At 43.8% G+C, this 14,548-nt stretch overlaps 1 protein-coding gene across 1 annotated transcript in view; it reads right to left on the bottom strand.

Moving 5' to 3' along the window:
• Nucleotides 1-14,122, bottom strand: part of LOC310774704 (mitogen-activated protein kinase 8) — a 31,252-nt gene extending 17,130 nt beyond the window's left edge. Inside the window, exons 1-6 of the mRNA XM_083634827.1 lie at nucleotides 13,916-14,122; nucleotides 9,404-9,586; nucleotides 8,362-8,491; nucleotides 7,239-7,297; nucleotides 6,123-6,261; nucleotides 4,648-4,813 (exon numbers count right to left, since the gene is read on the bottom strand). Coding sequence (XP_083490953.1) covers nucleotides 4,648-4,813; nucleotides 6,123-6,261; nucleotides 7,239-7,297; nucleotides 8,362-8,491; nucleotides 9,404-9,525 — 616 coding nt within the window. The 5' untranslated portion in view covers nucleotides 9,526-9,586; nucleotides 13,916-14,122. The remainder of the gene's footprint in view (nucleotides 1-4,647; nucleotides 4,814-6,122; nucleotides 6,262-7,238; nucleotides 7,298-8,361; nucleotides 8,492-9,403; nucleotides 9,587-13,915) is intronic.
• Between the last annotated feature and the right edge of the window lie 426 nt (nucleotides 14,123-14,548).

Genomic DNA, 14,548 nt, shown 5'->3' on the forward strand with positions numbered 1-14,548 from the left:
TGCATCATAAGCTTTAGACGAGTGAGATGCTGACTTTCAAGGCCTTCTGTGTGTATTATGAGAGCAGAAATGCATTTTAACACGCTCAGAATTCTCTGTACGAATGTGACAAAACGGCATTTTCTGATCTGCAAAGCCAAAAAATGTGTCATTTTGAGCTCTTTTTCCACACATCCGATTTATCCTTTTGTGCAACTGCAGCTAGAAAGAAGGTGTTTTCTGCAGTTCAGCTCTTGGTTATGAAAGAGCAAACTATTTTGAATTCTATTTCAGGTTTTCCATGTGACTGTCACAGTGCTTCAAGCAACCGCGCTGCTGCTTAGGTGAGTGGGGAGTGCGAATGTGTGTGTGTGTGCGCGCGCGTGCGTGTGTGTGTGTACGCGTGCGTGTGTGTGTGTGTGTGTGTGTGTGTGGGAACAGGAGGTGGGTGGTTGCAAGAGGGGGTGTCAGGGCACATTGGGAGAAATATAATTTCCAGAGTTGCTCACAGAATGTGATCCATTCGATGCCCAAGTGTAAGGGCAGATCTTTGCTAGTTTCTAGCACTCAAAATCTCCCCTTCTTTTTGCTTTTAATGACCACCGGGTCGCTGATACACTTCCTTTAATGTGCTGACCCAGTGGTCATTAAAAGAATAAGAAAATAGGAGATTTTGAGTGGTGGAAACTAGCAAAAAATGTGCCCTTGTACTTGGGCGCAAGATATGGCCCTAGGACTTCTTTTTCCCCTTTTTTTGGGGTGCTGTGTTTGTTTCACAAGAAAATACCAGACAGACACTGCTGCAAGCAGCTCAAGGATACAATCCCTTCCTGGAAAAAGGATTTTGTGACGAACCATTTCTGCCATAATGCAGCCCACAGCCCAAATATCCACTACACACACGCAGCATAGAGGGAGGAGACAACAAGCAGAGAAAGCAACAAGTCAGCAGGAAACGTTAGGGTCAGAGTTCTCCATCAGGACGACGGAAGGTGAGACAGCTGCTGAACAAGACTCCACAGTTTTTCTGTAATACTGTACTAGCTTCCTCTAATGTGTATTGGATGGGTTTTTATGTTTTTTTTAATCTGTGTGTGATTGTGTTATTTTATTATGGCTTTTAAAGCTTTGGTAACACTATATAGAATTTCTGTATTTTTCAACCTGGACCCTATTTTCATATCCGTTTATGTATAACCAAGTCATCTGAACAGACATTTTTTTAATTGGTGCAGGGGGTTGGTATACGCAGTGGAAGTGGACCCTGGGAAATTTGGTTTGGTACGTAGTGGTACTTAGACGGAAAAGTTTGAGAACCCAAGGGCTAACAGATAGCAGAGATGGGATCGATTTTATTAGTCTCTCCACAGACTCAAATATTACGTTCAATCGCTGCGCTCCGCATACTACATAGTGAGTCTGTGCCACTTCACAGCCACTGCTGGGGTTTGAGGGCACATCTAGGGGGGGTGAAATTGAATGAGTGACAGGTCATAGCACCAATGAGACAGCGGTGCGAAAAATGGGCTGCGCCATCTCATGCCGTCACTGATCGCAAAGTCGCTACTGATTGGTGAAGGCTGAGGGGAAGCGTCCCAGACCCAGAGAGAGATCTACAGCATGCAGTAACTTAGTGTATCAGCATAAGAACTCTCATGGGTCTGGCGTTAGAGAGTAGGATTTTATCAATACCGATACCGGTAGTGCTTATCGTTACAGATACTCATCAATACTCTTATCGATACTACTCTCCATAAATTGGTGCAAAAATAAAGACATGACATGAAAAGATGTGAAACGTTATTTTGTTATTACTTTTTTGCAGAAATAAGTTAAAGGTCCCAATTCATGCAGCTGTAACCTCTTAACCCTAGAACACTAACGTGATTTAAAGTCACACCATCACTAACGTCGGGTGTATTTCACCCGATGCAATATACCCCATAAAACATACTTCTCATCAAAATATCTTAAAGTACAACAATACATGGCAAATTGAGGTACTCTTCTTTTATTTTTAAATGTGAAATATCACAAAAAACACAAGAAAGTTTATTATGGGGGACACTATAAAAAATATGTCAAATTCGGGAAAAATGAGGTAATCGTTATAAAAAAAATCCCCCTTCCAAAAAAACAGGAGCTCCCAACTTCTCCTTCGGTCCACCCATTCATGGGACTTGTGTGGTGAAAAAAAAAAAAAAGTCACCACAATACCATTGTAACTAACCCGAAGATATTTTACCCTCTATCACTAACGTCGGGTGAAAATCACCCGAACACGTAGCCGGTAGAAAAAACCATGAATGGGAGCAGGGAAACAAACCTACATTCAATGACGTCAGTGAGCATCCTGAAGGTACCTAAGGACCCGCCCACCTCAGACAGCAGCAAGACAATGAAAATCACGTGAATTCATTTGTCCGGGTGAAAATCACCCGACGTTAGTGTTCTAGGGTTAAAAACGTGTGTCTCTGGTCCATAAAACATGATTCTGGATTAATTTGTCAAAAATATAGCAACCCCGTTCGTTCTGACGGAGTTCTCACTTCCTCATCTCGTCGCGTCCCAGGAATGGTCTGTTTCTATAATATATTCAGAAGAGTTCCCATTGGCCGCTGGGGGAGAGCCCGCCCCAGGCTCCCAGCGGCCAATCAGATTAGCGTCCGTGGACCAGCACGCTAGGTTGTGTCCACAACTAACGTTAGCAACGAGCTATCACTAACTTAACGGTTGCTACGCTAAACAGGACATCTCAAAATGCCTAGACTTACCGAATGCACCTCCGCAGTCGCTGGATCACGTACAGTTGGCGTCGCTCCAGCTAGAAGTGTTAATTTTGTGGCTAAACCTTGATTGTACTGCCCAGTGGCATGCCGTCCATTAGGCGACCTAGGCAAATGCTAAGGGCGCTTGAGCCGTTGGGGGCGCCAGAGAGGCTAAAAAAAAAAAAAAAAAAATAATAATAATATATATATTTTTTTTTTTACAAATACTTTTTCATGATAATAGGCCTACTATCATTTTACAATAGTAGACCAAAAATAAGCACAACAACGTCTTAAGTCTTTAAGACACGCCCCCTTCTACCTGCTCGGAGCTTTTTCCCAGAGTGGGGGAAGCCCAAGGGAGCTGGAAGGTGGGTCCTGAGGGTGCTGCAGCACCCCTGGTGGCAAGAAATGGGATTTTCGAAATTGTTGGATTTGGCTGTCTTGTGCTTATACCACCAACAAAATGCATTAAAAAACAGTTTGTGCTTCCCAGCTCTAATCTTATTTCATACGCTCTCTCTTCAAAAGTGTTTGATTTTCATCATAATCTGGTTTTCCATAATAATAATAATAAGTTCAGTGTTTATGCCTGTGTTGCTGTCTGTTGTAGTGTAAAACGACAGGTGCTTACATGAAAGTGAGTGAGAAAAGGAGAGGATACTGAATAATGACATCACAACAGTATAATCCTAATGGTAATTTAAAATTAAATATTCTTCTAAATATGGATGAAAGTCCAAAAAGCGGGCAGCATCGAGGTTCCCTTCCTTACAGCACCCCCTACCTAAAAGTACTGTACTTTCAGCGCCACTGGGGAAGGGCAATTCTGAGACTGCACTGCAGTGGTGGAATTAGCTGCGATATAATTTTTATTATATTTTCTTTGGGGGGGGGGGGGCACCAGCAAAAATCTTGCCTAGGGCACCAACTTGGTCAGGCACGCCACTGGTACTGCCCCAGATTGTTGAAACATTCTAGGCTAAAATGGTTAGCACAGACCAACAGGTCATGATGAATCTCGCGCTGAAACAGCTTGTTATGGCAAAGAATAGACAAAATGGCACAGGTAGGTTGTGTGAGAGAGACCACGTGCAGTATGCTTAAGGAGCTGCATGACGTAACACGAAACCGTCTGGGAGAACAGAGTGTAAGGGAGCATGGCTTGAAGGAGACAGCAGGAGAGAGCTCGATAGGGACAAATCCAACTCTGGCAGTTCTGAGGTTCTGAGCACTCATTACAGGGAGGGATGACAACAGCATACTGTATATGCATTTAGAAGTAAAAACAGCTTTTGCACGGAATGGGACCTTTAAATTCCTGAAAAGGCCTATTTCATCATTGTGATTGATTAAACTATGTCATAGAAGTATGTATTTTTCTTATATTGATCCCTATGAACAGAGAAAACGGCTGTAGTTTTCCCCATATCACAAGGGAGATCCTACTACAACACCCACAATGCATTGCGCGCATCACCGGCTCGATTTAAGAAAAAAGTTATGCTGCAGGGACAGCGCAACACAGCATTATATCTCATATAATCTCATATACTATATATTACTGAGGGTTATTTTCATTTACAAAACCTTTTCCTCATCGAGTCTGGATAAATCACAGTGAGTTAACCTTACGTTATGTGGACTTACCCTGTGCTGAATGGTGCTGCTGCTGCTAACGCTACAGGTAGGGTAAAGTTAGCTTCGTCCTTCGCGCGGCCGAAAAAGAAGTTAATATTCAACATATCCCTGTTTGCAGAAATGTAAAATGCCAACATTTTATTCTGGTGAGCAGGTTGGGGTGTGTGTGTGTTTAGGCATGCAGCAGGCCAGGCAGCGTTCTGCATTAGGTGGCAGCATGGTAGCTGCTCATTGGCCGGTGGCCTTGCCCTCCGCTCACCATTGGCCTGGTAGCCCATGCCCAGGATGACCTCGGGGGCGCGGTAGTAGCGGGTGACCACATAGGGCGTCATCAGCAGGCCCGTGGCGGCCGTCCGTGCCAGCCCAAAATCCAGGATCTTCAGCGTGCAGTCGGACTTCACCACGATGTTACTGGGCTTCAGGTCCTGCAGGGGGCGATGAGAACGTAGCAACAACAACATAATGATGACGAAGAAGATTGTTTATGAAATACAAGCTATAAACAAAAGGTGTTCATATTTTGGGGCAATTTGCTTTCCATTAGACAAGAAATAGTCCCCGTTGCGTCAGCCAGGCTGAGCCAGCCGAGTGAGCCGACATGCTCATCACATTAACTGTAACAAACGGCTGTGCAGAAATCAGCATCTCGCTTACAGCGTTGATGCAAATTAAATGGATCATCTTGTTGTTATTTTTAATTTATTTGGCTGACTTAGTGGTGACGAATGGTTGGAAGAAGAGATAAACAAACAAGCTGCTGGTTTCCACACAGGTGTTTTTAAAGGAGGAGAGGGACGATAACGTATCAGACTGAAAATACTGCCTGTCTGTGATGAAAGAGGGTTGAGAGGCGGGCCATAGCGTGTCTGTCAATGATTTGATTTGACAGTTCTGGGCACTGGAGTTGGCGTTGGCCAATCCTGGCGTGTTCTGGCGCTAAGCGAGTGGGTTCCGGGGGAACCAGGCACCCGGCTGCTTCCGTTTAGACTGGTGCAGGCATGCCGAGGCAAGAGTACTGCCTGCTGGATTGGAGCATCTAATAGCCACGGTAAAGAGCCGCGGTAAATACAATATTCCTGGAATGTGAGTTTAACGAACCAGTTATGTCCTATGCATTCTACATCAAATGAAGACATTACCAGTTGTTTTATTTTGTATTATGTTACACACTTATTGGTCAAGTTATTATGGGCTAGAAATTCTGCCAGGTTACAGGCACTATTGGCGGCCATCTTGCCTGCAGAATTTTGGCCGCTGCGGTTGTCTGCTGAACAGACCGGCCGGTGGAGTGATATTTTAGTGATGAGGCCATTCTCAAAAGTAATGATTTGAGAATGGCTAGGTGTGCTGTTATGCTCATTTGAGAATGATCCTTGACCAATCAGATTGCTTGGTCGGAACTACATGTTGTATAATAACGCTTCAATGTGAGCCTTGAGTTGACAGCTAGACGATCATAATCAAACGTCAGCTCACACACAGACACACACACACACCCTCCATTTCGGGGACTTTTCTAAATGGCAGGGGAAACGACGCCCGGCTGTGCCCGCGTGTGTGTGTGCAATGCTATCTTGAGGACATCTGAAACCAATTATTTCTCTGTCACCTACATTCAAACCAGGTACCTAATTAAGCAGGTACCTACTTAGGTAGCTAGGTGATAGACAGCTTCCTTTCTTTTCTTTTGTGTGTGTGTGCGTGCACGTGTGTGTGTGTGTGCGTGTCTCTCACCCTGTGTATGATCCCCGCAGCGTGCAGGTGTTTGATGCCACACAGCATCTGGTACAGCAGGTAGGACAGCCTCTCGTGGTCCAGCTCCATCTGAATCACCTGGCACAGGTTGGCATCCATCAGCTCCATCACCAGATACCTGCAGGGGTAGCCCGCACATTCAAACACACCCCATTGCAAATCATAATCACCAGCTAGTGTCATATGTGCAGGCTTGGGAAGTAATGGATTACAGGTAATGCATTACTGTAATCAGGATACAAAAAAAGGTAACTGTAATGTTAAAGAACATGTAATTTCTGCCTTTTCCGGATGTGTAATTACGGGTTTCCACCCATAGACACAACAGAGATGGCGTGGTTTCCCCGCTGGGAAGCAGAAGAACAACGGCCATTTTGAATGGAAAAGCAGAAATGACATGCTCTGGCATGTGAATAAAAGCTGGTATTGGAAACTACGCAATATTTGGGAACACCAAGGAGCATGCTCACAAGATAACAACTTTGTGCAGGAAGTATGTACTGTTTTATTGTGATTGGTACGTTAGTGAAGACCGTTCCACCATCTAAACTCTGCAGCTTTGGAGACCGAGCATTCTCGGGAGCAGCACCCCGACTCTGGAACTCCCTCCCCCAGCCTGTCAGAGACTCACCCTCACTCTCCACTTTCAAATCCTGACTAAAAACCTACCTGTTCTCCCAAGCCTACAAACTCCCCTACACTTAACCCCTGCCTCCTTTTCCCTTCCCTCTCTTCTCTTTGCCCCCTGTCCCTCTCTCACGCTCCCTCCCTCCCCTCTGTTTTCCATATATCCCTGATTAGATATGTTAATTGTTATTATTTGTATCTGTTGCCTGTTGCTCGTTTCTATGATTGTTTTCTGTGGACTCCTATTGTCAGCGTCTTTGGGTCATTGAAAAGCACTATAAAACAAATTCATTCTGATTATTATTTAACTCTTTGATCATGTATGCCCCAAAACAATACTTTTTCAGTATTTGTATGTAAGAATAAATCTGATTCCTTTGACAGAAAACATCTGACGAAATCTTCAATATCCTGTATTGATTTTGGGAGCACACAGTGAGCAGCGGTTACTCTCTCGATGATACTCACACATCTTGGAATTCCTCCTGCGTCTTCTGTGGTGTGAATACATTTAATAGGCCGATGATCTGCGGGACAGAAAGGCACAGTTGTGACTCTGGGGCGGATGAGTCTTTATAATGAAGGATCAATCAATCAGCCTTTATATTTTGTTCTGGGAAGACATGCTGAGGTTTGAGACCCTCTGTTCCAGCGGTGCCCAGATTACAAGCAGAGAAAATCACAAGTAACACGAACAAGGAAATTAATGAATAAATGAATAAGTAAACAACTGAATAAACAAACAACAAAGATGATTCAAAAAGATTCACAGAGATCAGTCCATCCTCACAAGTTCATCATATAATATGCAACTTTTTTTAGGGCCCTTCAAATAATGTAAACAAACTTTTTTTCAAAGTATCCTTTAGCTCCAGATTACTTGTGGTCCTTCATTGGAAATCATTTGGGCACCTCTGATACAAGGAAAATAAGTTTGTAAGTGTTCGAAATGAATTTTAGATGTACTTGAAAGCCATAAACGGTTTGTTTACATTTGTATTTGTTTGTAGACATTGGAGAAAAACAGGCTTGTGTTTTAAGCTATGGTGCTATAATAACAATTAAAGAGATATCAATGTCCATCTAGAAGACCTACCCTTCAATAATATGACTTTAATATGACTTTAAGAATAACCATCTATGTATCGGCCCCTTCTCACTCCAGGCACGGTAGTTTCTGTCTGACCGTGAGGATAAAAAGAGAGTGATTCAAACAAATTGGTGTATAAATAGAAACATCTGGTATATTCAAAACGCTCCTAACCTGGCCTAGGATTGTGACAGTTTTTCACAACAAAACTCAAATTTGCCAAAGCCCCGGGCCTTTCTAGCTTAGAAAATAACATGGCTGGCAAAAGCAGTTAGCAGCAAATAGCTAGTCATTCTTCATACAATAGATATTTCTGATACCAAGGCACCCCCCCCAAAAAAAACTTTTCCATGACGTGGAAATTGTATTTTAAATTTCCATGATTTTCCAGGTTTTTCCATGACCATACGAACCCTGTGTCAAATGGAGTTTGTAGCGAGGCACACAATCTAAAACATGATGTACAAAATATATACACAGACAAGACAACCATGTTCTTACATTCTTGTGGTTGACACATTTCATGAGCACCAGTTCTCTGTAGGCCCGTTTGGCGTGAGTCTGGTTCTGAAAGGGCCGGCTCAGCTTCTTGATGGCGACGTTCCTCTCCAGGTTGTGGTCATATGCTGAACTGAGGGTGAGAGAGGAGAGAGACACGTCAGCCAGCGCTGAAGTACTGTATGGCAAGGCATTTTAAGAGCAACACATCTGGAAGGAAAAAAACTGACAAATAACCTCCGTTCAACTCTTTTTTCCTTTTGTAGCTCTTTTATTTTAATAAAGTGCTTTTATCACAGCTAAGTCCGATAGCATCAGTGCATATATAGTGCTACTATAGCTATCATCAATGCTAGCAGACTTTTAGCTATGGTATTAGCATCAATGTTAGCAGACTTTTAGCTGTGGTAATAAAACCACATGTCCAGAGATGGCAGTGACAACAGAATACACACAGGCTTAGATAAGGGTCTTACCTACATGTGTATGAGGGAGGATTGTGTTCACAACATGTATATCTAACGTTACTTGCTGGTCTAACCAGAGATATGAATCGATGAACAGTGCAGCCACACTCAGACAGCCCAGATAGATAGGAGGGAGCGCTTGTAATTTACACCAGCGCACGCTGAAACTGGCATGAGTGGGAGGGGAGTTTTCTTGCATTTCTTCATCCATAAAATGAACGTTGTTACCGGTGGGCATGTTATGTAATCGGTGTATGCCCCACCACCGTATAACACCAACTACGGACTATAAATGCGTTTTTTAACGCGATTTTCAGAAAACGCTTCAAAAGTCATAAAAGTGGTCCTTGTTTGTGAAGATTATCTTGCTCAACACAAACTTTGCTGTTTCATAAACTTTTGTTAACCACAGACCTTATTTCATGCATTTAACCGAAATCCCCGTACAAAAATCCCATTCGCTTTTCCCCCTACGAACCAGCATGGCGGCCATTTCTGGGTAAGCCTACAAAAACATGTCATCCCTGCAGTACTCTGTTGTCATTCCAGTTCCCACTTTCTGAGCTCCTCAGCCTCACCAGACGATCCCCTGTGCTCCGGATCCGATGGGCCTGAGGTTCTGGTAGCGTTTTAAAACCGTGAACGTTGAGTCGCCGACATCTAAACTGTAGTACTCCTTTTCACGCTTATTCCGATTCATGGTGAGGTCTTGGACAGGTGCTGCGTTGTGGGCATCCAAGTGGTGTTTTTCCTCTCAAGACCTGCAGAAAGAGAGGAGACACAAAGTGTGAGTCAGGGCTTCACCTGTTTTCAAGCCCCAAAAAATCTCATTGAGATCAAATATAATTCTGAATGAGCAATTTAGCCCACAGCTATCTCACAGGGTTTCCCTTTTTTCTGTCAAGGGGTTTAAGCCAGTGGTTCTCAAAGTGGGGTCCGAGGATCCCCAGGGGTCCTTGAGGGGGTTCCGGGGGGTCCCCAGCAAAAAGGGGAATCATCTATTTTCATCCATAAGTAACACAATGACCGAATGTATGACTATTTTGGGCACGGGTTTCACACATACAGTAGTGGGGCGACATCGTTATATCAGCGACATCTATCGTTCATTTTGCGATAAAAGCACCAGATTTAGCACAGATATAGCTTAATATATGTAGAAGACATCTGGATATTGGGGCATTGCAGATTGGCATTCTCATCAGGGCCTAAAATTCAGTGCGGGATTGCGAGAATCGCACATATTTTGGGCAATTCCCGCAGATTTGTCATTTATAATGTGGGAGAAGTCCCGCAAATTGTTTGCGGGCCGATATCTATGTGTTAAGCCGACGGTGCGGAACGAACATTGCTGAATATGGATGACTGGTCGGACGGACACATTAGACGGCAGACTGTTAGCTGAACGTTACCTCAGGCAGCGATGTAGCCTACCTGCTCAGCAAGCAGCAAACCGCATGTTTTGACCTAACATCCCCGCATTCAAAGCACTTCATACTCCCAGAGCTGGCGTAATCCATATAAAAAAAAATCCATGTTTTACCCGAAATTAAACATCCAGGTTTTGTGTCGGTCGGTGGCTCCAAAAACAGCTGGCTAACGTTACGGCGGATAACCTGGAACTAACATTAAATTGCCGGCACGGTAAGTCTCTCTATAAACCATATAATCTGTGTCGTCTGTTTCACCTGAACTGCGGAGGTAACGTTAAGGTAACGCTATGTTGGCCGCTGAAGGCGGCTAATTATTATTATTATTATTTTTTGCATGTTGTTTTTTGCGAGGGGTTCCTATCTGGAGGAAAACCCAGGGGAGCATAGGGAGAACATGCAAACTCCACACAGAAAAGCCCTTTTGACGAGCCCACCTGGGCAGTAGGCACTGAGGACATGGGGATGGTGCCCACAGCGTCCCAGGCGGGAATCGAACCCAGGACCTTCTTGCTGTGAGGCGACAGTGCTACCACTGCGCCCCCCAATTATTATTATTCTTTTACTTGTTCGAAGATGCCAGCCTGTGTGTGCTGCCTGTGTGTGTTCACAAGCAGGGATGCACACTAGTCACATTTAGGTGGCACTGTCAGTCACCTGTTTTATACTAAAATAGGAGGAATTCTGAGTGGTTTTATGTCTGCCCTGGTATCTGTCACCTTTTTCACTACCCATGACTTTGCATCCCTGCACTTAATTAATGTAAGTTAAATTAATTACTTCCTTGCCCCACACTAATTTTTGCCAGTGATTATCTTAACTGCATATTACTCCATCTTAAACATTAATCTGTCAGCAATCTTTTTGAATTTGAGGTTCAGTATATATAAAAAAATTGTTCGACTAATCGACTAATCGAAAAAATAGTCGTTAGATTAATCGTGAAGAAAATCATCTTTGGGACAGGCCTACCCCCAGCAGTTATCATATTAGTAAATGGCAGATTAGAGAGATATATATTATGGGCAGTGTGCCTGTGTGCATGCCTCTGGAAGGACTTAACTGATATATATGAGAGATATATGTGATATATATATTATAAGATAAAATGATTTGAAAAGTACAAAGTCGGCTATTTAACATACATTTGTGTTGTTGCAGCACTCTGTAATGCATCATCGGTAACGTTAGATAAGTCCTGCCGCTTACATTGACCGGACAGTATCTGTCCTGAATAAACGCCAGTGATGTTGAGAGTTGCTGCACCATTACTGCATGCAACATGATTCTGAGCAATTTAGTTATAATCACTTGATGAACAAAACTTTGTTCAAAATATAAGACAGTGTTATATGGCCCATTTGAATTTCAATGACTTTTTAAGCACCTGGTTAAAAGAAATTGCTATTTTCAAGGTATTCCAGGACTTGATTTTCTCTCTCAAAATCCAATCATTTCAAGGACCTTGTATGAACCCTGAACGAAAGTACAAAGTCGGCCGACTTTAGCTGCTTAACGTGGAGAAGCTGGCTGGCATTATCTACAGCTAGCAACGTTAACTTGTGCTTGTGACTAGTAGCTGTGTCAGAGGAGTTGTATGAAACACGTCTCCCATAGCAAAGGCTATACGGACCAAACAAAAATTTGGACTTGGAGAAGTCAGCAAGTGAGACTGGTGTGTTAGCCAGGGAGCCGAGAGATGCAGCTCCAGCAGACAGAGCAAGACTGACACCGGCCGGTTGCCTCGGGAAGAGCCTGGTGACGTGAGGTAGGTTAGGTTGCAGTGGACACCTTGGTCTCTAGTGATTGGTTAGGGAAGCCCGAAGCCCGCCCCCTCATAGAAATGCTGTGAAATGGATTAGAAATGCTGTGAAGTGGATTGGCGTGCAGCAGACGTCACTCAACAACAACTCTGGTTCCCAAATCCCTGGATCGCTAAATCGGCATGGACAAAGCCTGATATAGGGCCGTCTCCGCCGGCCAAAACAACACCCAGTTGTGTTTTCTTGTTGATGTTTAACAGCACCCGTTGCCCCGCTATACCGACGACGTGCCAGGTTACGTTAAAAAACCTAAGTAAACACACATATTTTACATCTGAGGATGCATTGCTGCATGTAAAGTCTGCTTTCATCCTACCTCGGTGCTGTCGTACTCCTCAAAGTAACGTTACAGGGTGAGCACTGGTTTCTGATGATTTTTGAGCATGTTTTAAACTGTATGACAACAATAGTTGGCTTAACAGAGCTGTGCTGCAGTGTTGAGAGTATTGTAAACAATGACAGAGCCTGCTCTGATCGATCCAAGCACGTTTTCTGCATTATAATGTATATCCCATAAGAAAAAATCATATCGCCACATATCGGCAAACATTTAAGCCGATACCGCTATGACACTTAACGCCATAAGGGTCATATCGGTATGCTGATATATTGGTTGGTCTCTTTATAAATCCAAGCACTTAGTTTCAAGTGCCCTTTTTTTTTTTATTCAAGCACTTTCCAGACGCGTGGCAACCCTGAATAAACTATCCTACATGATCTTTAAGGTCGATGCTAACGTGCATTTTACTGCTGCAACAAAGATCAAGCAAACCACAACATGCATCATGTCAAGTTGGCAATCATCAATCTGCAGGCCAGTCAAGCATTCATATTAATATTAGTTTGACATGACAAGCCACATGTAGGATTGTCTACCTACCTACCACATAGCTATACAGAAACATTGCAACCTAACTGTATGGCCAAATATTGATATCTCATCCGCACAGTGATGTTTTACAGTGTAATAACCAGTGTTGTTTGTTTATTTTTGCAACAATGAAAATGCACCTTAATTGCACAATGCACATTAATTAACATGAGCACTTAAGTCCATCATCATGTAAATGTACCAGATTTAGCCATATGGGCTAATTTGCATATGCAGTGAGTCCCTGGCAGGTTGATGGCACATACAAATCAGAAGAAAAATAATAATAATAAAATAAATCACCATAGCAAAAAACAATGGCATAACCCCCTACTCCAGATTATGATAGCAGTCCCTATCAGGTTGGTTGCATACAAAACGCACTAAAAGAAAACATACAAGAGCACATAAACACATAGCACAGACAAAAACACATACTAGACAAATAGTGAAACAGTGAATGGCAAACCCACCACTAATGTAATAATCAGTTTACACACATTTTAAATTGCGGGGATAGTTTACCCACGCTTTAAAGCTGTATTAGCTAATTACACAGCAGTAAATAGTCGCACTCATGTGAGTTGTATGAAAACAGGCTCGTTTAAAGGGAGGGGGAAGCATGAGCTGATGATTTTTGTTTATATTGGTGGCTGCTATTTCCTTACCACAGAGTGGAGGTCAAACAGGCTAGCACACCTTTTTATTTACCAGTAGCATGAGTGGCGACAGCAGCTAGGCTCCCAGTTTGACCATGCTAATGCATGTCTAGCACTGACATGGATACAGTAGCGTTAGCAGCCTGCCCTGGTGTTACAGGCCGGACCTGTGCAGCCTGCTGTGTGCTGGTAACCCTGTGTACATGATGGCAACACCTATTTAATGGAATCTGTGCGACTCATATGGGACTGATACCATCCCCCAATCCTCACAATAACACGGGGAAAATCCATATATCGAGCTCACCGCTCTCTTAATTCCAACAGTGTGCCGACCCTCCCGCAGTCACCGTCTGCTCCCTGGAAAGACGCACCAAGCTGGCTGATCTTTGTTCCGTATTCCTCCAGAGAAGAGACTTCCAGGTCCCGTGTGTTCCACTAGCAGGCCCGGATAACCGCACAATACATGTGTACTGCGTAACCTAGTCTTTGTGCTTCCGTGACACAAGCACTTTCTGCCATTTCATACCGATGTGTCGTCGACTCGAAACCTTGCGATGTTTCCTCTGCTGCACAATGTAAACTGGGGGGCGCGTTCAAGAGCGCCTGCGCGTTCCTGCGGAGGCACGTTCAAGAGCGCTTGCGCGTTCACGGAAGAGGAGAGGTTTTGCAACGGTAGAATGAAGCTGCACAACACTTGTCTTGCTTTTTAACTGATAGGCTACACTATCAAGGGAGTAGTCTGGCTGCACGGAAACAGGCTACTGGTATAAGACCTCCCCTGCTCTACAGCTGCTCTCCCATTGGAGCGACTGTTTCAGTCGCTGCCGGATGTCCGCTCCCCGCTTATTACAAGCTCTGTCGGCTCCGACCATGTCAATCAGAGCGGCTTCCGCTTCCTCCTCCCTGTGTGTCGCTGTAAATAGTGCCCTGCCGCCTC

Source organism: Poromitra crassiceps, assembly GCF_964638095.1.
Source record: "Poromitra crassiceps genome assembly, chromosome: 4".
Taxonomy (NCBI): Eukaryota; Metazoa; Chordata; class Actinopteri; order Beryciformes; family Melamphaidae; genus Poromitra; species Poromitra crassiceps.